The following is a 23,761-nucleotide window of genomic DNA, read 5'->3' as shown; positions in this document are numbered from 1 at the left end:
GAGGTGATGAAGTTACATACTCTAGTACAGTAGGTGGCGGTATGCACCTTGAAGCTGTTTGCAATCAGCCAATAACGAAAAAGAAGAAGAAGGCCCGCAGCGAGGAAACAAGCGCCAACAATAGACCCTTTCCCATAAGCCTGTGGCTTTACAAATCACGGGTAGCGTTTCCATACACATTTACCTGACTGAGAACTGCTCAGCTCATATAGCTTGGCTTCAACCTGCATAAAAAATAATTTAGCTGTGATCAAAAATGTGCGATACTGTACTTAAAAACCGTCCTCCAACAGAGACGGATAGCTCTCTCACTCCATTATGTGTCCGTGGAGGGGTGGATTGATAGGGGAAGAATGTCTAATGCGCCTTATAATCCGGTGTGCCAGTAATTCCTTAAAAGAATATCAACATCAGTCATTTACCGACATTGTGCTATATCCATGATGACAGCTGTTCTGTTTTGGTTTTCCCTGCGTCGCTCTAGTTAGCGTCATGGGTTGGTTTCAATGTGAGTGGTTGAAGTAGCTTGTCAGTAAAGATGACGGCCAAGTGGTTTATCCAATCATATGCAAGAAAATCTCCAATGGAACAATCCCAGATGGATGTGAAGAGCTCTGCGGAACAAAATCCATCAGGCGAGAGTCAGGTTAGCTGCAAGCCGCTCGAAGTGGGCAGTTCTAAGAGAGCAGCCAGCTGCTCTAAGTCTCAAAGTTAGACAGCAGCTGCCTTCTAGACAAAACTTAAATGTATCATGTTTTGCCCGGTGGGCTGGTGGTGATTTTGGGCCGGTCTGTTTTTTATTTTCCTAGTTATGACGCTTATTGGTACACAAAACTGTTGATTGGCCCAATAGTCATGATTGATGCTGGACCGGAACAATTACAGCAGCCGAGGGCCAATGTTCCCTCCCTCCTGGGTCACTGCTGTCAATTAATTAATCATCACAGAGAGAACAGAGGACAACAGAGAGTACCAAAAATCAAAAAGGAGATTCCAAAAAAAAAAGATTTAAAAAGAGGCAAGTCTTTCAGACAGATGCTGCCAAATGTGTGAAAATAACAGGTATTTGGTAGCAGTTGTCATGGAGCGATAATACATTTTTGCCATTAAATGTATGTCAAAGAATTGTTATTCTTATTCTCGGAACAGCAAGACATTACAGCAAATTATGGTAACAAAAAGTGCAAAATGTCAAATGTAGGAGAGAAATTTTATATAAAGGGTGTCGGTTGATCCTTGCTGGTGTCCAGTGGTGTGTATTTGGTTTTATTGAATTTTAAATAATTCAGTGTGCTTCATTAAAAAACAAAAAGAAAACCTGATGTATGTACATGGTGTTTCAGACATTTACTCACACAACAGAGACGATGTCCCCTCTTTGAACATGGTAGTTTTTCACACTCCAACGATTCAGCAGGACAACATCACACTGGGCTCCCACGTCTGGGTTAAGGAACGGCTGTTCAGAAATACAGCAATGTTAAATGTTGGTTTGGAGATTATTTTGAGTGAGGTTCTGTGAAGGTAATATTGCTAATAATTCTCTCCTTTGTCATAGAAAGATGCAACGTGAACCTGAGGTTGTTGGACATAAAAATAAATCAGAGTTGTGAAAGCTCACAGCTATCATTACTGTTTTAGCTGATTTTTAACAGTTTCAACAAGTCGAACATTCACTCCTAATGAAAAAGCATAAAGCCACAGTGGACAGTCATCTACATTGTCGACGGCTTTGTAGCAATCCCTCATACTGAGCATGCATGAAGAGATAGTGTAGAGGAGAAAACAGGGAAGAAAACCTCTAGCGGAACCAGGCTCAGAGTAAACAGTCATCATCCTCTACCGACTGGGGGTTAGAGAAGACAGAGCAGAGACACAAAAGCACAGAAGCACACATTGATCCAGGAATCTATATAATATGGTAATAGCCGATGATCTGTCTCCCCTGCATGATGTCATAGCTAACAGAACGGCAGACCAGGTGTACCTACTATGAAAACAAAAACAGAGAACAAAAAGTTGAAAGTTGAAATAACAACAAACAATGCAAATGGGAGTGGGAGAACTCAGAGTGAGAAAAATAGATCCTGATGTCCTCCAGCAGCCTAGGACTATAGCAGCATAACTACAGCGATAGCTTACTAACATAAGCAAATCTAACTAAAATCTTTGTCAGAAAGGAACATTTTAACCCTAGGCTTAAAAGTAGACAGGGTGTCTGCCTCACGGACCAAAACTGGCAGTTGGTTCCACAGGAGAGAAGCCTGATAGATAAAGGATCTGCCTCCCATTCTACTTTTAGAGACTCTAGGAACCACCAACAAACCTGCAGTCTGAGAGCGAAGTGCTCTTTTAGCAATATACGGGGTAATCAGATCTCTGATATATGATGGAGTTTAAGTATTAAGGGCTTTGTTAGAAGAAGAATTTAAAATTCTATTCTTGATTTAACAGAAAGCCAATGAAGGGTAGCTAAAATAGAATAAATGTGATCCCTCTTATTTCATCAGAACTCTTGCTGCAGCATTTTAGATCAGCTTCAAACTGCATTTTGTGGACTTCCTGATAGTAAAGAATTACAATAGTCCAGCCTTGAAATAAGAAATACATGGACTTGTTTTTCAGCGTCACACCTGGAGAAAACATTTATAATTTTGGCAATATTAAGGAGGTGAATAAAGGAAACTCTGGAAACCTGTTTAATATGGGATTTAAATGACATGTCGTGGTCAGAAATAACACCACCGTGTTTTACTTTATTACCAGAGGCCAATTTAATGCCATCCAGATAAAGTGATTGATTATAAAGGTTTGTTTTGTTTTCTTCTGCACTGTGGGGGCGGGTGTGGTGTGCTGGGCCTGGGGCAGAGGATTGGCCAGGGTGCAGGTACTGGGCTGGGGTAGGAATGTATTCTTGTCATGGACGGATGGACTGAAATTGGTGCTATTCGCCGGGGGTACGTATGCAGGCAGTGGGTCCCCACTGACTGCTTGGCAAGTGGGTTGTTCTTGTCTCGGTGTAGGGTTGTCTTGGTGTAGGGTTGTTGCATGGCTCAGTGGCATCTATTTTTTTGTGCTCAAGTGTGTTGGCTGGGGAGGCTGTATGGTGAGTCAGATTGGAAAGAGATGGTTAGCATTAGGGATGGGTACCGAATTCTATGCTTTTATAGTCGCTGACCGAATCCCGTAGGCACTACCGGGTACCAATTCACGTAAAATCAAATGCAGCATTGTGACACTGAGGGAGTGGAAGAGTGGACGATTTTCAATGTCAAACATTAACACAGCATTACATGCACTAGACTTGAGCATAATGATGTCAGTAGATGCTTGTAAAGTATATAGCTGTATGTTATTCTGACAAGAGCGTCCCTCCAAGTTTGTAATCTTTTCCTGAAGCAACTTTTGATCATTCAGTGGCTGAAACATCCAACATCCAATCCATTGGAGCATCCAATGTCCCATTTCCCTTTCCCTGCCATATTCCTCTTTATTTCTTTAAGGCACTTACCCACTTACACAATCTTGGTAATGATGCCGTTGACCTGTTGGTTTATTTCACTTGTGAGCAGTTGGTCATTCATTTCCTCCATCAGGTTTGTCCCACTTGCAGTATTTCCTCCTTCATTTCTTATTTTATGTCCCGCATTATGGCTGGGCGATATATAAAAAAAGCTTATCGATAAAAAAAATGCATATTGATCGATATCGATAATTATTTAACATTTTTAAAACCATATTTTTTGTGCAGCTCTGCCTGGACATTTTATGATATTGCTAAATGATTTAATTTTAATAAAGAACACAAACACAGAATTCCAATGAAATCTTTATTTAACCAACTTTTTTAACCATAACAGAATTTTTTTTTAAAGAAAAATAACTTAAGAGACCTGAGTTATGTTATTAAATACAGACAAAGAATGACCAGTAAAATGACCAAAATAAATATACCAAATAAATAAATAAAATAGCCTATTTAGGTGGGAATAGTACACTAGTTACTTCTCAGGTTTTATAATTGAGAGGCTGACGCAGGGCTGAGGTCTGAGATTGTGGCATGGAAAGACACAGATTGCAGCTCATTTTGCACTGATTCCCTGCATTAGTTGCACAATTTAAGGAGTGAAAAACTTGCATCCCAGAACTTTATATCGCGGATCAAGCCAGGTTTTTCCATCACTATGAAGCATGTTACTGCATGCGTGATGTCCTTATAAAATGACAAAGCGTCCAGGCGGCATAACAAAGAAGGGAGCCCAGTTTAGCTGCTGTACCTGCTGTGTTTTGGAAGAACTTCCAGAAGATTCCTACGAAGACGCGGTGCGCGGCGGGGCTGACACAGCTCGAGCTGCTGCGGGTGTGAGCAGCTGAGCGGCTTACGTGATGAAACAAGTTGGTTGTGTTACCAGACTGTGTTTTTACCGGTTCCTTGCAAGTTTTACAAATCAATGTTGTTTATTTCTGTCAGACTGGTGAACTAGTAAAACCCCGTATTAGGACCGTTTCCTCCGCCGCTCCTTGCTGGGACATATTCACGTGCTGTGTGTTGTGGTTTGAGAGGGCGGCACTTTGTGACGATGTGCCTGGGTCAGTGCAGCGCCATAGAGATTGAAAAGAGTTGCGACACTCTTTGATGTCACCGCCAGGGCAGTCACGTGGTTCATGTAGACCGCTATAGTTCCAAAACATACGCTGGCTGTCATGTTCTTCTATGGGACAGACAGCAGCGATTGCATTATTTAACGGTAAATACATATATAAACATACACCCTACTACTTTTTCAGCTGTTATTGCATGATTACATATTTGTTAATGTCATTTTTCCATTTTGAGAGGCAGGGTGACAACAAAAAGCTGTATATTACTTAGATACGTTTTACATTTTTTGGAGGGAAAAGCTTATGTTCATGTTCGTATGGACAGGAGTACAGGCTAGAACGGCTCTAACTTAAGTTTTCTTTTCCATATCATTCATGTGATGACAGATGTTTCATGATTTTCATTTTATGGCGACTGGGCTGTATTATTGATTACTGTGATTTTGCTTATAAATTCCCATTCAGCCATTAGCTTACCTTCGTGGTAGCGTTAGGTCTGCCGTGGTCCATTCAGCATTCGCCTAGCAGCTAGCTCACTTCTGATAAGTGGTCACCCCCAGACCACAACGTGAAACATGATCATGTTAAGACTAAGAATATAATTTTAAGATTAAGCCATTCACATATTATCAAAAGCATTATGCTTATATGTTTGGGTCTATAGGTAAGTGCAGAGCTATTAAGATTTTTCTCTACGTCTCTGGGTTAATGCACAGAGTAAGAGTAAGGTTAGCTGCAGAGAGAGTGATGGAGAACAGTGACAGGCAACACTCCCATTGGACTCCGTTGTTGCTTTTTGCTTTTTTGAGAAAGAACAGTCCATTCAGCATTTACACCCACTTTTTCTGATGAGGCACAAGTTGGCCACACAACAATGATAATTTTAATACTAAGCCATGCACAAAGAATCAAATATATTAAAGAATAACAACTCATTAAGCTTGGATGAATGAATAAAATATTGTTTAATAAAAAATACTGAGTGAGACAACAAGATGTGTGTGTGTGTAAATGTATGTATCTAACTGGAAAAACAAGAACAAAGTGAAGGAACAGGGAGGAATATTATAAATACATTTAAAAAAAAAATCCTCCACATACATCAGGCTTCAGAGTGCATCAGGGCTGAAGGGAAGGACAACATTAATAATAAAGGTATAAGCTGGCATAAGATAAAAATTAACAATGTGGAACAAAAAAAATGGGAACAAGCATGAATAATATCAACAAACATACGTACAGTATGTGTGAACAAGAACAACAAATGTGTAAACAGGCGTTAAGAACAGGTATTGTAACCATTTTTTTGGGGGGGGGGCTCCACTGAAACCTGTGATGGCCACAACAACGATACTGCTGGTCCAGCAAGATCTGTTGAGACAGGGGCACAAATATGTTCATTAAGCCAGTTCATTCAGGACTGCCTAGAAAAATACTTTCTCTTGCATACATCAGACTCAAAGCTTATTATGGCTTATGATAATTTTTTGTGTGGAATAATTTGTATTCCTACATGCAATACAACTAAACAGCCCTTTCAAGGGTGTGATTAAACAAACCTTATTTCTACTAGCATCAGATACACAGTACTCAGCTGACTGGCTAACACCGCCAGGTTCAGCAGATACAACCTAAAAAAAAAACGTCCTAGTCAACCTTAATGATCCTAGTAATCTAACATCAATAACTTACTTAATAAAAGATGTCAGAGATTCACTAATGAACTGTGTAATTTCTGGTGTAGCGATACCTTCTTCACAGCTGGCAAAATCGAGATAAAAGTAGCAGGCAATGACTGAAAATCGGTTGTCTACCAAGTTAAGAATATATTTATAAATTGCACTGTGCACGTACAAATAAATATAAGCATATGCACCATAAAGGGCCTATTAATATAATATACAGAGTTGACAATTTAAAAGAGGTAGCTATTTAATCAACTTAGGCCTGGATATAACGTTACCTTCACAGAAGGCAAGTCAAGCTAACAAACTAGCAGGCAATCGGTCGTCTACCAAGATAAAAAAAAAAATTATATATATATATATATATATATATATATATATATATATATATATATATATATATATATATATATATATATATATATATATATAATTACACTGTGTACATACAACAAATGATCAGTATATGCACCATAAAGGGCCTATTTATATAATATACAGAGTTGATAATTCAAAAGAGGTAGCTATTTAATCAACTTACGCCTGGATATAACGTTAGTGCTATCTTTACAGAGGGCAAAGTCAAGCTAACAAAACTAGCAGGCAATCGGTGGTCTACCAAGATAAAATATATATATAATTACGCTGTGTACATACAAATAAAGATCAGTATATGCATCATAAAGGACCTCTGATAAAATATAGACAGTTGACAGTTCAAAATAGGTAGCTATTTAATCAATTTACCCCTGGATATAACTTTACCTTCACAGAAGGCAAGTCAAGCTAACAAACTAGCAGGCAATCGGTCGTCTACCAAGATATAAAATATATATATAATTACGCTGTGTACATACAACAAAAGATCAGAATATGCATCATACATGGCCTATGATACAATATAGACAGTTGACAATTCAAAACAGGTAGCTATTTAATCAACTTACCTCAGAAGTTACTCGAGAGTCAGCAATGGAAGTGAATGATGTCCGACGCCATAGAATGGCTTTTTGGAACTATGCGAGGCTGCATACCCCGGAAGTGGGCGGCAAACAGCCTACAACGGAGTCCAATGGGAGTGTCGCGACTCTTTTTAGCTCTATGGCTCTGGGTCAGTGTTGCCAACTCCTCAGTAAGGAAAGTAGCTATTGGCTGTGCTAAAAGTCGCTAGAAGTCGCTGAATGACGTCAACGCCTAATTTGCATAATCTGCCACATGATGTGATGTGCATATTATTGACGCTGTGGGAGAAATAACGTCATTAGAGACAAAAAGTGAGTAAAAACACTCAGAATATATATAGAGCTACTTTTTTCTGTCCATTAATGTTTATTTATTATTTTTTATTTTATATTAATGTTTATTTTATTACAATACTAACCCTCCTCCTTTACCCGGGTTTGAGACCGGCAAAATGAACCATAAAGAGACAATATGGCGGAGTTACAAAAAAAAAAAAAAACTTTTTTTAACGTTTTCTTTTTTCCCTTGTGGTCCACCAAGGAGCCTACAAATCACCGTAAAACACGCACATGTGGCTGTGTGAATCAAATGCTGTTATTTATTTAGGATAAAGTATTTCAAATTCAGTTACTTATGATCAACCTGCGCCGTCAATCCCGGCGCATGCGCGCTTCACTGCAGCGCTGAGAGGGCGCTGAGAGGGACTCCTGCGGTAGCGGGAGAACGGGGGAGGCGCCCCACGGCAGCACCTGCCACTGGAGGACAAGAGTAGGAACGATACGTGCTTTCACGTCAGAGTCTCCAAAAGTCGCTAGATTTGTCGGTAGTCGCTTTTTTGAAAAAGAGCCTGGAGGGGTCTGAAAAGTCACTAAATATAGCGACAAAGTCGCTGAGTTGGCAACACTGGCCTGGGTCCGCGATTACAATTGGTCGAGAGGAAGTAGTGACTGTAGCATCAACTAATATGATAGGCTGAAAGGAAGGAAGGAAAACTGTCTCTATCGAAGTTTTATCGACCCCTTTTTTCCTATCGCGCCACACGTCTATCGATCAATATATATTGTTATTGAATTATCGTCCAGCCCTATCCCGCATACCCTCTGTCACTACCTCACACACCACCTGTCTGAGTGAACTGAGTGTAGGGGAGGCCTCGACTTCCATTTTCTTGTCCTCTTGTCCTAAGCATGTTCCACACGGTCTAATCTTGTGTCGCATTTCTGAGCTCCGAGATGGGACTCGGCCCTCCTTGTTTTTATCCCCATTCATTATTCTTGAGTAAGTAGCTTTTAATGTGTAAGAAGCTTGAACTTTGGGGAGTTTTTATTTTTTTTTAAATCTATCGATGCCGGACCACTGGTCTATGCAGTTATTGTACAGTAGTCGCCATGACACCGGAAGTCTACACCATTTAAATTTGACAAACCGGAGGTTGTTCTTCTTTTTCCTGTTTGCTATGATTGCAATTGTGGAGCTTGACCCCGCCAGAGCCAGACAAACCGGAACAGATCAGAAAACTGGAGTTGTTCCGCATTTTTATGGTGAACAACAGAAAGCGGGTCCACTGACGGTGACAATCAGAGTAGTCACGGAGAATGTGAAACCGTTGTCAATAATTAAAATAACAAACAATGTAGTTACTCCGTCAGCTGATGCAGAGAAGGCATTCGATAGAATGGAGTGGGAATATATGTTTGAGATAATAAAACATTTGGATTTGGACCAAATTATGTGGCTTGGGTCAAACTTATATACAGAGCTCCCAATGCTTCAGTTTTAACAAATGGTCTCTTATCAGCTCCTTTTAAACTTAGCAGAGGTACAGCACAAGGAAGCCCATTATCCCCTCTCCTTTTTACTTTGGCAATCAAGCCTTTGGCTATCTCTATTAGACAAGACCAGAATATTTGAGGACAAACCATTGGCACAATGCAACAAAAAATTCTGCTATACACAGACAACGTCCTGTTAATCTTAACAGAACCAACTAAATCCCTACCAGCTGTGAAAATGTATCCTGGAGTTTGGCCTAATATCTGGCTATAAGGTTAACCTGGACAAATCAGAGGTAATGCCATTAGGGCAAAGTGGTAATACTGAACCTTTATATGTTAAGACCTTCCGTTGGGCACCAACAGGATTCTTTTATTTAGGAATCAAAATCACAAAGAAAATTGACCAATTATATCTAAATATTAACTCTTTAATGAAAGAACTCCAAGAAAATCTGACCAGATCGATGAAGCTCCCATTGTAATTTTTAAGAAGAATTAATCTTATCAAGATGTCTGTGCTCCCAAACATAATCTACCCTGTATCTATATTGTTTGTGAATTTATACCAGAGGATATCAAAGAGATAAATAAAACCATATCAGATTTTATTTTATCTGGCAGGGAGCCTAAATTAACACTAGTGTCTCTGCAAATGCCAAAGGAACAAGGATGGTGGAGCAGACCAAATAAAGAAAACTATATACTGGCAATTAAGGCCAGATTCCTCTCCTCATGGAACAATGGGCAGTCACAATGTCCTTGGCTTGAGACACAAAAGTTGGGATCAGTGATATGTAAACCCCTCTCCTCAATAAATCTGATAGGAAACACCCAAATTAATTACCAGATAGTGTTAAAAACAATTTCCTGATTAAAATGTGATATGGGCATCAGGGAAATTGAAGACAATGTTTAAAGGTAGCTCACTTAATTTATTGACATTGGATGTCCCAGTACTAGAGGTCGACCGATATATCTGCCAGCCGACGTCATCGGCTGATATTTGCGCTTTTGTCTTGTATTGGCCGATATGTGCATGCGTTGGCCAATACATTAGTGCTTTCAGCTGCCATATTTGGACGTCCCGTGACGTGCATACGTTGCTGTTGCCTCCCTGTTAGAGAGCGGCTGGTAATGTTGTAAGACCGATTGCCAACAATGAGAGTAAATTTTAAATTTTCATTCAATTTCAATTCAATTCAATTCAATTTTATTTATATAGCGCCAAATCATGAAACATGTCATCTCAAGGCACTTTACAAAGTCAAGTTCAATCATATTATACAGATTGGGTCAGATTATACAGATTGGTCAAAAATGTCCTATATAAGGAAACCAGTTGATTGCATCAAAGTCCCGACAAGCAGCATTCACTCCTGGGGAAGCGTAGAGCCACAGGAAGAGTCATCTGCATTGTACATGGCTTTGCTGCAATCCCTCATACTGAGCAAGCATGAAGCGACAGTGGGAGGAAAAACCACCCATTAACGGGAAGGAAAAACCTCCGGCAGAACCGGGCTCAGTATGAACGGTCATCTGCCTCGACCGACTGGGGTTACAGAAGACAGAACAGAGACACAACAAGAGAAACAAAAAAGCACAGAAGCACACATTGATCTAGTAATCTGTTCTACATTAGATGGTAGTAGCGGGTGAGCCGTCTTCTCTGGATGATGTCACAGTTAACAGAACGCCAGACCAGGTGTACCTACTATGAAGAAAAAGAGAGAGAGCAAAAAGTTAAAAGCTGAAATGACGACAGTCATTTCAATGTAATACAATGCAAAACTGGAGAACAGTAGACTGAAGAACAGTAGAAATCAGTAGAGTGAGAAAATTAGACCCTGATGTCCTCCAGCAGCCTAGGCCTATCACAGCACAACTATAGAGATAGCTCAGGGTATGAGCCACTCTAACTATAAGCTTTGTCAAAAAGGAAAGTTTTAACATTAGTCTTAAAAATAGATAGGGTGTCTGCCTCACGGACCAAAACTGGGAGTTGGTTCCACAGGAGAGGAGCCTGATAGCTAAAGGATCTGCCTCCCATTCTACTTTTAGAGACTCTAGGAACCACCAGCAGACCTGCAGTCTGAGAGCGAAGTGCTCTGTTAGGAACATACGGGGTAATCAGAGCTCTGATATATGATGGAGCTTGATTATTAAGGGCTTTATACGTTAGAAGGAGAATTTTAAATTCTATTCTTGATTTAACAGGAAGCCAATGAAGGGAAGCTAAAATTGGAGACATATGATCCCTCTTGTTGATTTTCATCAGAACTCTTGCCGCAGCATTTTGAATCAGCTGAAGACTTCGAACTGCATTTTGTGGACTTCCTGATAGTAAAGAATTACAATAGTCCAGCCTTGAAGTAACAAATGCATGGACTAGTTTTTCAGCATCACTCCTGGACAGAATGTTTCTAATTTTGGCGATATTCCGGAGGTGAAAAAAGGAAACTCTGGAAACCTGTTTAATATGGGATTTAAATGACATGTCTTGGTCGAAAACAACACCAAGATTTTTAACTTTATTACCAGAGGCCAAGTTAATGCCATCCAGATTAAGGGATTGATTAAGAACTTTATTTTTTGAAGACTCTGGCCCAAAGGTTACAACTTCTGTCTTGTCAGAATTTAAATGCAGGAAATTTAAAGTCATCCAGCTTTTGATGTCATCAAGTCATGACTGCAGTCGAAGTAACTGATTGGATTCATCAGGATTTATGGATAAATATAGCTGAGTGTCATCAGCATAACAGTGGAAATTAATCCCATGCTGTCTGATAATTTTGCCAATCGGAAGCATATATATACAGTTGTGGTCAAAAGTGTACATACACTTGTAAAAAAATCATAATGTTATGGCTGTCTTGAGTCTTCAATAAGTTCTACAACTCTTATTTTTCTGTGATAGAGTGATCGGAACACATACATGTTTGTCACAAAAAACAGTCATAAAGTTTGGTTCTTTCATAAATTTATTATGGGTCTGCTGAAAATGTCACCAAATCTGCTGGGTCAAAAATATACATACAGCAACATTAGTATTTGGTTACATGTCCCTTGGCCATTTTCACGGCAACTAGGCGCTTTTGGTAGCCATCCACAAGGTCCTGGCAAGCTTCAGGTCGAATGTTTGACCACTCTTCTTGACAGAATTGGTGCAGTTCAGCTAAATGTGATGGTTTTCTTGCATGAACCTGTTTCTTTAGCACTGTCCACATGTTCTCAATGGGGTTTAAGTCAGGACTTTGGGAAGGCCATTCTAAAACCTTAATTCTAGCCTGGTTTAGCCATTCCTTTACCACTTTTGATGTGTGTTTTGGGTCATTGTCTTGTTGGAACACCCAACTGCGCCCAAGACCCAACCTTCAGGCTGATGGTTTTAAGTTTTCCTGCAGAATTTGGAGGTAATCCTCCTTCTTCATTATCCCATTTACTTTCTGCAAAGAACCAGTTCCACTGGCAGCAAAACATCCCCAGAGCATAATACTACCACCACCATGCTTGACAGTAGGCATGGTGTTCCTGGGATTTTTTCACCTTTTCTCCTCCAAACATATTGCTGGGTGTTGTGGCCAAACAGCTCAATTTTTGTTTCGTCTGACCACAGAACTTTCCTCCAGAAGGTTTTATCTTTGTCCATGTGATCAGCAGCAAACTTCAGCCGTGTCATAAGGTGCCTTTTCTGGAGCAAGGGCTTCTTTCTTGCACGGCAGCCTCTCAGTCCATGCCGATGTAAAACACGCTTGACTGTGGAGACTGACACCTGTGTTCCATCAGCTTCCAAATCCTTGCAGACCTGCTTCTTGGTGATTCTTGGTTGACTCTTGACCATCCTGACCAATCTCCTCTCGGCAGCATGTGATAGCTTGCGTTTTCTTCCTGATCGTGGCAGTGACACAACTGTTCCATGCACTTTATACTTGCGTATAATTGTCTGCACAGTTGCTCTTGGGACCTGTAGCTGCTTTGAAATGGCTCCAAGTGACTTCCCTGACTTGTTCAAGTCAATAATTCGCTTTTTCAGATCCACACTGAGTTCCTTTGACTTTCCCATTGTAGCTTTTGTAGCTGAGTCTAATCACTGGGTCAAATGAGCCCTATTTAAATGGGCTCATGAGAAGTCAACAGCTGTAGTCAATCAGAATCACTTAGAAGAAGTGAAGAGGCCATGACATGAAGCTAATTTGATTGACACAACTCGCTACATCACCAAAGTTGACAAATTTTGTTGCTGTATGTATATTTTTGACCCAGCAGATTTGGTGACATTTTCAGCAGACCCATAATAAATTTATGAAAGAACCAAACTTTATGACTCTTTTTTGTGACAAACATGTATGTGTTCCGATCACTCTATCACAGAAAAATAAGAGTTGTAGAACTTATTGAAGACTCAAGACAGCCATAACATTATGATTTTTTTACAAGTGTATGTACACTTTTGACCAAAACTGTAGTAAATAGAATTGGTCCAAGGACTGAACCCTGTGGTACTCCACAAGTGACCCTAGAGTTTGAGGAAGATTTATTATTAACATGAACAAACTGGAATCTGTCCGACAGATAAGATTTAAACCAGCCTAATGCTTTTCCCTTAATCCCTACAGTATGCTCAAGTCTTTGTAGGAGAATATTGTGATCAACTGTATCAGTGCAGCACTGAGATCTAACAGGACAAGTATAGACACAAGTCCATTATCTGAGGCCATGAGAATATCATTGGTGACCTTCACCAGAGCTGTTTCAGTGCTGTGATGAGCTCTGAAGCCTGACTGAAACTCCTCAAGTAGGTCATTACTTTGTAAATGTTCACATAGTTGATTAGCAACTACTTTCTCAAGAATTTTAGATAAGAAAAGAAGATTAGATATAGGTCTGTAATTTACTAACTCATCTTGATCAAGAGATGGTTTCTTAAGTAAAGGTTTAATAACAGCTACTTTAAAAGCCTGTGGTACATATCCATTTACCAAGGATAGATTAATCATGTCTAAAATAGGACCACTGATCAGAGGGAATACCTCCTTAAACAACTTCGTTGGGATTGGGTCTAACATACAGGTAGAAGGTTTAGATGAAGCTAAAATTTTAGATAGCTCAAAAAGCTCTACTGCTTTTAAACAGTTCAGACACTGCGCAGGTTCTAAGGATTCCTCCAATGCTGCCTCACTTACTGAGGATGAGGTAATCATGTTTGGGAGGATGCCAATTATTTTATTTTAAATGGAATCAATTTTATTTATGAAGAATCCCATAAAATCATTACTGCTAAGAGCTAAGGGAATGGATGGATCAACAGAGCTGTGGCTCTGGGTAAGTTTGGCAACTGTACTGAAGAGAAATCTAGGATTATTCTTATTCTCTTCAATTAATGATGAAAAATATGCTACTCTAACTCTGCGGAGGGTCTTGTTATACAACAATAGTCTGTCCCTCCAGATTAAGTAGGATTCCTCTTGGTGTGTAGAGCGCCATTTTCTCTCCAATTTCCTAACATTGTGCTTCAAGGAACGCAGCTCTGAATTAAACCAAGGAGCCAGCTTCCTGTGAATAATTACCTTCTTTTTCAAGGGAGCTACATTGTCTAATGCAGAACGCAATGACGAAGTCACACCGTTTACAAAGACATCTATTTGTGAATTGGAAGAAACAACATTGCTGCCATCTACAGGGCATTTCTGCAATACGGAGGATATTAAAAAGGGGACAGACTCTTTAAGTTTTGATACAGCATTATCCCATAAAGATCTACTATAATGGAACCCTCTTTTGGGGGTGGAGAACTCAGTTAGATTAAACTCAAATGTTATTAAAAAATGATCAGATAGGACAGGGTTGTGAGGAAATACTGTTAATTCTTCACAATCAATGCCATATGTCAGCACAATGTCTAAAGTATGGAGCCAAGAGTGCGTCGGTTTATGCACATTTTGAGCAAAACCAATTGAATCTAGGATAGTTTTAAAGGCTACACTAAGGTTATCACATTCTGTGTCAACATGGATGTTAAAATCACCCACTATAATAGCCTTATCAGTATTTAACACCAAATCAGATAAGAAATCTGACAACTCATCCAAAAACTGAGTGTAAGAGCCTGGTGGACGATACAAAACAACAAACAGAAGAGGTTTTATTGCTTTGCAGTTTGGATGAGGGAAACTGAGGGTTAAATGTTCAAAAGAACTGTAGTTATTAATTGGCCTGGGACTAATTAATAAATCAGACTGAAAGATGGTTGCCACTCCTCCTCCTCTTCCCACAGATCTGGGAATGTGGAAATTTGAATAATTGGAGGGAGTTGACTCATTTATACTAACGTAGTCCTCTTGTAGCCAGGTTTCTGTGAGACAAAACAAATCAATCTGTTTATCAGAAATCAATTCGTTAACTAACAAAGTCTTTGGAGGGAGAGACCTTATATTTAATAGACCACATTTAATTGTTTTATTTTTAGGTTCAAGGTGAACCGTATTGATTTTTATTAGGTTTTTATGATTTGTTCCTTTTAGATAAGTTTTTGATCTGTTAAGTTTTGGCCGTGGGAAAGACACCGTCTCAATAGGATAATGGATGGGTAACAGTACAGAAGCTGCAGAGAGGTGTGTTAAACTACGGCTCTGCTTCCTGGTCTGGACCCTGGGTTGTCAGCATTTAGGAGGACTAATAAATCCGGCCAGATTTCTAGAAAGAAGAGCTGCACCATCCAAAGTAGGATGGATGCCGTCTCTCCGGATCAGACCAGGTTTTCCCCAGAAAGTTCTCCAGTTATCAATGTAGCCCACGTCGTTTTCAGGACACCACCTAGACAACCAGCGGTTGAATGATGACATGCGGCTAAACATGTCATCACTAGTCAAATCAGGCAGGGGACCAGAGAAAATTACGGAGTCCGACATTGCTTTAAGTCACCACAATGGACTTTGACAAGCTTTTACAGAAGATAGCTGTTATGGAACTGAAAATCTGTCGACTCGAAGTGAATTATGATGTAAACGCCACGCATGGAAATGAAACAACCCTGCCTGTGATTCTGAATGGTGACCACCAGCCCAGCGACTCGGCGAACAAACAGTCCCCGGAGGAAAATGAGAATCCCTGGATCACTCTGGGTGCAAGACCAAAGGATAAACGAACCCCGCACCCAGACAAAGAAAACTGGCCGAGACTACAGAGAGATGTCCCAAGACAAATGAAACAACAATGGGCTGTTCTCAAAACAAATGATAGGAGTAAACCTGCTGGAAATGCAGGAATTCCATTACGAAACAGATTCGCTCCGCTCCAAAATGTGACCAGGGAGGATCACGACTACAATCAGAGGTATGTCAACGATTTTCGTTCTAAGACATCACAGAAAAGACATGCCACAGGGCCAAGGACCCTGATATTATGCAATGGATCTGTAAGGGGGATTAAACATTTCTGTAACAAGAAAAACACAGAGGTGCTGATTTATAACCCTTCGAACTTTGGCCTGGTGTCTGAAATATCAGACAACCTTCAGAGGATCTTGAAAGAACGCCCGACCTTGGAAAAACTCATAATACAAGCTGAAGCCCTGGGCGACATCACCCGGATAAGAAAATCAGAAGTATTGAAAGAGGATTACATTCGTTTGTTGAACTTAGTTCAGGGCCTTAATGTCAAGGTTTTTCTTAGCGGGCCTCACGCACCAGTTAACTGTGGAGACGAGATTTTTTCCAGAATTCTGATGTTAAACAAATGGCTGGAAAAAACATGCAAACAAACAACTGTAACCTTCATAGACAACTTTAACATCTTCTGGGAAAGAAGACATCTATTTAGCAGCAATGGCTTCTCTCTAAATAGGTCAGGTGCAAAACGGCTGATTTCAAACATCTTCTATTCTGTGAACCATACGCCATCAGCTTTGTCCCAAAACAAAGTACATCCAGTGTCTAAACAAAAGATAAGCCCAGTGCAGCCCGAACAAGCCAAGATAAACATGGCCAGAAAGATGACACAGAAAGAGGCTTCGTCAGAGCTACAGGAGGATTCATCCCAGATCTCAGCAGGACAACGAGAGGACCAAGAAAATCCATCGTCACGAACACCGGTCCGGACTACACCCGCCTCGCCTTCCTCTCCACAAAGCCCAGAGGTTCCTTTTCTGGAATTTTCTCCCAACATGAACAAAGTATTTAAGATTGGCCTACAGATGACATCCTCTCCATATAGCCACAGCTCTGTGACTAAACCAGCATCTTCCAAAGGCCGCAGAGCCCCAGATCCTCCTCTACGTATCACGGAACATGCCTGTCCTCAAGACCTTCAGATTACTTCGCTGTGATACACAGCGGGCCCTCGCTGCACGTTTATCAGACAAGACAGTTTCGAGATTCAGCTTGGGTCGTTTCCCGGGAATTACGGAATATCTGTGATGATTCGTGGCAGAAAAAAGAAAAACAAAAGGATAAACAGGAACAAATACTTGAAAGTCATTAACTGTCAGATGCAACCTGCCACAGAGACATCATCAACCACCAAATCATATAAACTATGTTTATTAAACATTAGATCTCTGTCAGGAAAATCCCTTTTAATTAATGACTTTATTATTGACAACAATCTTGCTGTTATGTTTTTAACAGAAACATGGTTACATGAATCTAATGAAGCAGCCATTCTGCTGGAGTCGACTCCTCCAAACTACAATTTCCTTTGTGAGAGCAGACAGCAGAGGAAAGGTGGAGGAGTAGCAACATTGTTTAATGATTCACTAAAGTGTAAAAAGGTGTTTTTGGGAAAATTTGACTCTTTTGAACATTTGGCTCTCAAGGTAAAGAGCCCGGTACGAACTATGTTTCTGAATGTTTACAGGCCTCCTAAGTCCACATCAAACTTTTTTAAGGATTTTAGTGACCTCTTGTCTGTGATATGCGTTGATTATGACTGTTTAATTATTGTGGGAGACTTCAACTTTCACGTTGACAACCCTGAAGACAGAAGTGCAAAAGAACTGTGTGACACACTTAGAAACTTTGGTTTAACTCAGAATGTTAAACAGCCAACACACAAGCAGGGGCATATTTTAGACTTAATCATCACTAAAGGTCTAAACATTTCACAGGTCAATGTAACTGATGTTGCCTTATCCGATCACTTCTCCGTTACCTTTGAATGTATCATTACCAGTGACTCATTTAGCCAAAGGGACATCGTAAGAAAACGCACCTTTAAGGACAATGCCACTGAAACTTTTATTCAAGCTTACTCTGCTACTTCAACCTTGGGCTGCAACTCAGTAGATGAGCTAGTAGATAACTTTCAGTCTAAAGTCTCAGACATCATTAACTGCATTGCTCCAGTTAAAGTGAAAGTTGTTTCCGGGAAGAAAAAATCTCCTTGGAGAAATGCTCCAGCAGTGAAAAAAGGGAATGTCGGAAAGCTGAACGCAGGTGGAGAAAGAATAGACTCCTGGTTCACTATGACATCTATAAAGAGAGACTTAACAGATATAACTTACAATTGAAAAATGCAAGAGAATCTTTCTTCTCTGAGATCATTAAGAAAAACATTAATAATGCTTGTGTCTTATTTTCCACAGTCGACAGGTTAACAAATCCTCCTGTGTCCGTGGCTTCAGAACTCCACTCCACCAGGGCCTGCAATGAATTTGCAAACTTCTTTACTGAAAAAAATCCAAAAGATTAGAGGATCTGTTTGTACATCCATACTAAGTTCAGTACCAACGTTGTCTCCTACCAGAATTGATTTTGACCAAATGTCCCAATTCAGCCAAATAAACTCCAAAAGCTTAGAGCAGATAATTCAGCAGTTAAGTTCCTCCTCAAGCTGCCTTGATGTTCTCCCCGCAGCTTTCTTTAAAAAAGTTTTACCTGTCATAGCATCTGATTTGACTCAGATAATAAACGCGTCCCTTCTGTCAGGTGTTTTCCCCCAGTCCCTAAAAACAGCAATTATCAAACCACTGCTGAAAAAGAACAATTTAGACAAACTTCTACTCCAGAACTACAGGCCCATCTCAAACCTCCCCTTTATCAGTAAGATTATTGAAAAAGTTGTATTTCAACAATTAAACACCTTCTTAACAACGACCAGCCGCTTTGATGGTTTCCAGTCAGGTTTCCGTGCTCACCACAGTACAGAGACCGCCCTTATCAAGGTGTTTAATGACATCCATATAAATACAGACTGTGGAAGAACCACCGTGCTGGTTCTATTGGACCTCAGTGCAGCATTTGATACTGTTGATCACTCCATTCTGTTAAAGCGCCTGGAGAACTGGGTCGGCCTTTCTGGTACAGCTCTCAACTGGTTTAAATCCTACTTAAAGGACAGGGACTTTTTTGTATCAGTAGGTAACTTTACATCAGAGATGACATAAATCACATATGGGGTTCCCCAAGGGTCCATTCTGGGTCCCCTCCTCTTCAATATCTACATGCTCCCTCTAGCCCAGATAATAAAAAATAACAACATCAGCTACCATAACTATGCAGACGACACACAGCTTTACATCACCATGTCACCAGGTGACTATAAACCAGTTCAAGCACTGAGTAAATGCCTAGAAGAAATCAATACGTGGATGTACCAAAATTTTCTCCAATTGAATAAAAACAAAACTGAAGTAATAATATTTGGACCAATAGAGGAAAGATCAAAAGTTAGCACACAGCTTCAGTCGCTTCAGCTAAAAACCACCAATCAGGCCCGAAATCTGGGAGTAGTGATGGACTCAGACCTGAACCTTCAAAAGCATCTAAAGACAATTACAAGGTCAGCTTTCTATCACCTGAGGAACATTTCTAGGATTAAAAGACTAATGTCTCAGCAGGATCTGGAAAAACTAATCCATGCGTTTATATTTAGTAGAATTGATTACTGCAACGGTGTTTTCACAGGACTTCCTAAAAAGTGGGTCAGACAGCTGCAGCTGATCCAGAACGCTGCTGCCTGCGTCCTCACTAAGACTAAGAAAGTAGAGCACATAACCCCAGTTCTAAAGTCCTTACACTGGCTCCCTGTATCTCAGAGAATAGACTTTAAAATACTTCTGTTAGTCTATAAATCCTTAAATGGCTTAGCACCTAAATACATCACAGACTTGTTATCAGTGTATCAACCCTCCAGACCACTAAGGTCTTCTGGCTCCAGTCTACTCCACATACCTAGAACCAGAACTAAACATGGAGAAGCAGCATTAAGTTCCTATGCTCCGCTTATCTGGAACAAACTTCCAGAAAACTGTAAAAGTGTGGAAAGCCTGAGTTCTTTTAAATCAAGATTAAAAACACATCTGTTTAAAATTGCCTTTGACTGTTCTAGTTAAACAGTTTTACTGTTTTTAATGTTCTTTTTTGTTACTACATTCTATCCCTACTTGCTTTTATTCTATTTTCTATCTACATTTTATTATTTTGGTATATCTTAATCATGTAAAGCACTTTGTATTGTCTTGTCCTGAATTGTGCTATATAAATAAATTTGCCTTGCCTTGCCTTGCCTTTAGCAAACTCACACACCGAAGCAACACCAACTTTAGTGACCTCCGATCGGCGTGATCGGGTGTCATTACCGGCAGCGTGAATAACAATCTTACTGTATTTACGCTTATCCTTAGCCAGCAGTTTTAGGTAAGATTCTATGTCGCCCGTTCTGGCCCCTGGCAGGCATTTAACTATGGTCCCTGGTGTCTCTAGTGCCACGTTTCTGACTATTGAGCTCCCAATAATCAGGGTCGGCTTCTGAGCGGGTGTGTCGCTGAGGAAGCCATTGTGGAGCTAAAGCTAGGCTAGGCTAAAGCTAGGCTAGCGCCCTTCTACCACGCCAAGAGAGCAAACCGTGAAACACGAGGAGTTCCCAAGCGTGATGTGCAGCAACAGAAAATGTTTTCAAAGTGCTTATGTGTTAGAAACAGATGTTACAGCAAATAGATTAAAGATAAAAGCGAGAGAATCTGGAGCAACAAACCATTGCTCACGCAGTGAAAACATCTGAATGTTTATGGCGAGGCTGGGTCAGTGTGTTCTGGCCGGAAAGGGGGGAGGGGGGGGGGGGCTTGAAAAATATATCAGCAAAGCGAGCTTCTGAAGGGTTAAATTCTAATTCTAATCTCGGTTTGTTTTGGGCAGTCTTCTCAATGTACTTACGGGGAAACCTCTTATCATTTATAGAAAAATACTAGAAGTTCAAAAACTACAAGAGAGAATCATTGCTTTAAAGTTTCACCCTAATTGAAATTGGAAAGTTGTATATACATATAAATAAAAGTATTGCTAACGGGAAATACACATGGTCAAAGGACCAGAAAGAAGTAAAAAGACTGTTATAAGACAATAATCTATGTCATATTGGAACACACATTGCGATCCTTGGGAGACATTTTACTTTTGGGTTTTTATTGTTTCGTGTATTTTGGTTATTTCTTTGTTAAATGATTCATTTGCTTTAATTTTTGTATCACAAGTGACAAAAAAGTGACAACATTCAAGGTAGTTCTGCAGATAATTTAAGAGAAGGAAATGTTTTATTACAAAATGCTGAAACAAAAGGAAAGAAAGATTCCTACCTCCCCTGGACCAACTGAGAACTTAGAAACATCACATTAGCAACCATGACACTAGACAGACCAGGTTTTCTTTTGTCACCTAAAACACTAACAGAATTGTTTTTCCAATTCAAACGTGACGGGACGTGACAAACTGCATTTCCCATGATGCAATGTGGTCAAAATGGCCACCAACTCCCATCATGCAACACGACCCAAATATGGCCGCCGATCGAGATAAGGTTACAAGGGTGATGACTATAAACCCTTACCTGACTCCGCCAGATAGATTTGCTCCGCATATCCATCTGGAAACCTTCCGTTGAAGTAATTTTGGGAAGGGGCGAAAATACTGGTTAGCTGATTGGCCTATGTTGGTGATAGACGGGCCAAATAAACCAATCAGATTCGTCGTCGCTCGTAACAGAGCGACGACGAAAACACAACCACAAGCCAAGCTACTCTTGCTGCTGCAGGTAAAGGCTCATTAGCTCAGCAAAGAAATACTCTGTAATTCCGATAAAACTTGCTCGATAGCCACGCTAACGCTAGTTTCATCGGCTGAAGCCGCCATGTTGTTTAGACTGAACTGTCGCGCTTCCCGTTGCGTCACACCTCAACCCGCCTCAAAGCCAACGCTGATTGGACGTTCGTTTGGTGAACGGCTCCAAATTTTCTTCAACGGAGAGTAGCCAGACTGATCTGCGAGTGAAACCTTGAAAGCTCGCGAGATCAGGATGGTCTCACGAGGCTATATAAACCCAGCAACAGACCAAAATCTTTCTTCTTGTTGGCATTCAGCCAGTCAGGGAAGGCATGCAGCTGCTACTCCAATCCCCCCCCCTTACCCCCCCCCACGCCACGTGCTCGAGTTTCTCGCTGGACCGAGATTTTTTGAAGCAAACTTTATTCCCTTTATATAATTGGAATGTGCTAACGGAGAGATTTTAGTCTCTTTTCTTAGGCATTCTCAGAGACATGTTAGTACCAAACGGTGCCACAGTGGTCCAGGGGACAGAGGAAAAAAGGTGATGTACTTGACTCCAGCCTAATCCAGTTTTTAATAAAATTTTGGACAAAAATTAGTAATTTTTACAGAAGCTACATAGAGGTTTAATGGGGAATGTGACGCTACAAGGTTAAGAGAAATCTGTTTTTTTTATTGAACTTATACAAAGAGGTTGAACTATCTGTAAAATATTTTGCTTGGTTACATTTTTTAAGGGATCAAGATCTGTGGTAAAGGTGAAGAACTTTAATATTTCGTTTTAGAGGGAACGCTGTGGTTGATTTTGGTTGAGACAGTTTTACCGTGCTTTTTGTTTTAATTTTTTCTTTTTACCTTATGTACACTACACTACGGATGAAGATGGACAATTCTTGTGTTAGACAATTTGATTTTGGACAAAATCCATATTGGCAAAATGCTGGCAGAATTCCTTGTGGTTTCAGACACAACGATTGGAGAAAGAAGATTCATGGACAATACTCGTCCTGGAACGATGTTGTGCTGCTGAACTCAGACATGAGGACTGAAAATGGACAGCTAATGGCGGGGGCAAAGACAGAGGCATCGGATAACCTTCAATGGACCGCAACTTGAAACAAAGATGAGTTGGCAGACACCCCTTCTGCATTTTACTTCAGATTTTCCTGTACACAATTAAAAAACAAAACACACATTAGAAACAAACACATTGGCGGATGCGCTTAGGAGAAAACTTTCAGATTAAAAGCAATCAAGATTATTACTAGGATGTTAATTGTTTTAAGTCAGAGCTGTTATTAGTGAGCGATAAGAGGGTCAAACGCATTCGGACAAGAGGTTCTGGTCTGGACACAAAGATGACATGAGGGATTTTCTTTTACTTTTCTAACAAAGCTTTTATTTAAATCATCTAATACATAAATAGATATGTTTTGGAGTTAATTAACCCCACAAGGTGTTTGAATAAGATTTAAAGAGGCACCTTTATGATACAAACACTTTGCAAAATACAACATGCACGAGAAGAAATAGGGAACACCGCTAAAACAAATTCATTTTGCATGAAAATGTTAATTTGCAGGAAGGAAGCATAGAGCATCTTAAGAAATTATGCTAAACATAAACATGTTCGACAACCTATGAATATTAGTAATTAAAGCAACAAGTGGGATACATAGACGGGCCGTTTAAGAAAAGGAAAGTG

At 40.1% G+C, this 23,761-nt stretch overlaps 1 protein-coding gene and 1 long non-coding RNA gene across 10 annotated transcripts in view; both read right to left on the bottom strand.

The window, feature by feature from the left end:
• The window catches only part of immp2l (inner mitochondrial membrane peptidase subunit 2), a 75,157-nt gene that overhangs the window by 30,315 nt on the left and 21,081 nt on the right, over positions 1-23,761 (bottom strand). For 8 of the 9 annotated variants that reach the window (XM_036130862.1, XM_036130863.1, XM_036130857.1 and 5 more), the window contains one exon: positions 1,356-1,459. In XM_036130862.1, the coding sequence (XP_035986755.1) occupies positions 1,356-1,459 (104 nt within the window). Of the gene's footprint in view, positions 1-422; positions 615-1,355; positions 1,460-23,761 lie in introns of all 9 variants that reach the window. The other variant, XR_004929095.1, reaches the window with a different exon arrangement.
• LOC118560126 lies at positions 5,911-7,656 on the bottom strand. Its single transcript, XR_004929098.1, has 2 exons — positions 7,235-7,656; positions 5,911-5,973 (listed from the first exon to the last, which is right to left on the bottom strand). It is a non-coding gene; the product is annotated as an uncharacterized LOC118560126 (long non-coding RNA).

Source organism: Fundulus heteroclitus, unplaced genomic scaffold (assembly GCF_011125445.2).
Source record: "Fundulus heteroclitus isolate FHET01 unplaced genomic scaffold, MU-UCD_Fhet_4.1 scaffold_39, whole genome shotgun sequence".
Taxonomy (NCBI): Eukaryota; Metazoa; Chordata; class Actinopteri; order Cyprinodontiformes; family Fundulidae; genus Fundulus; species Fundulus heteroclitus.
This window is presented reverse-complemented; position numbering and strand designations above follow the sequence as displayed.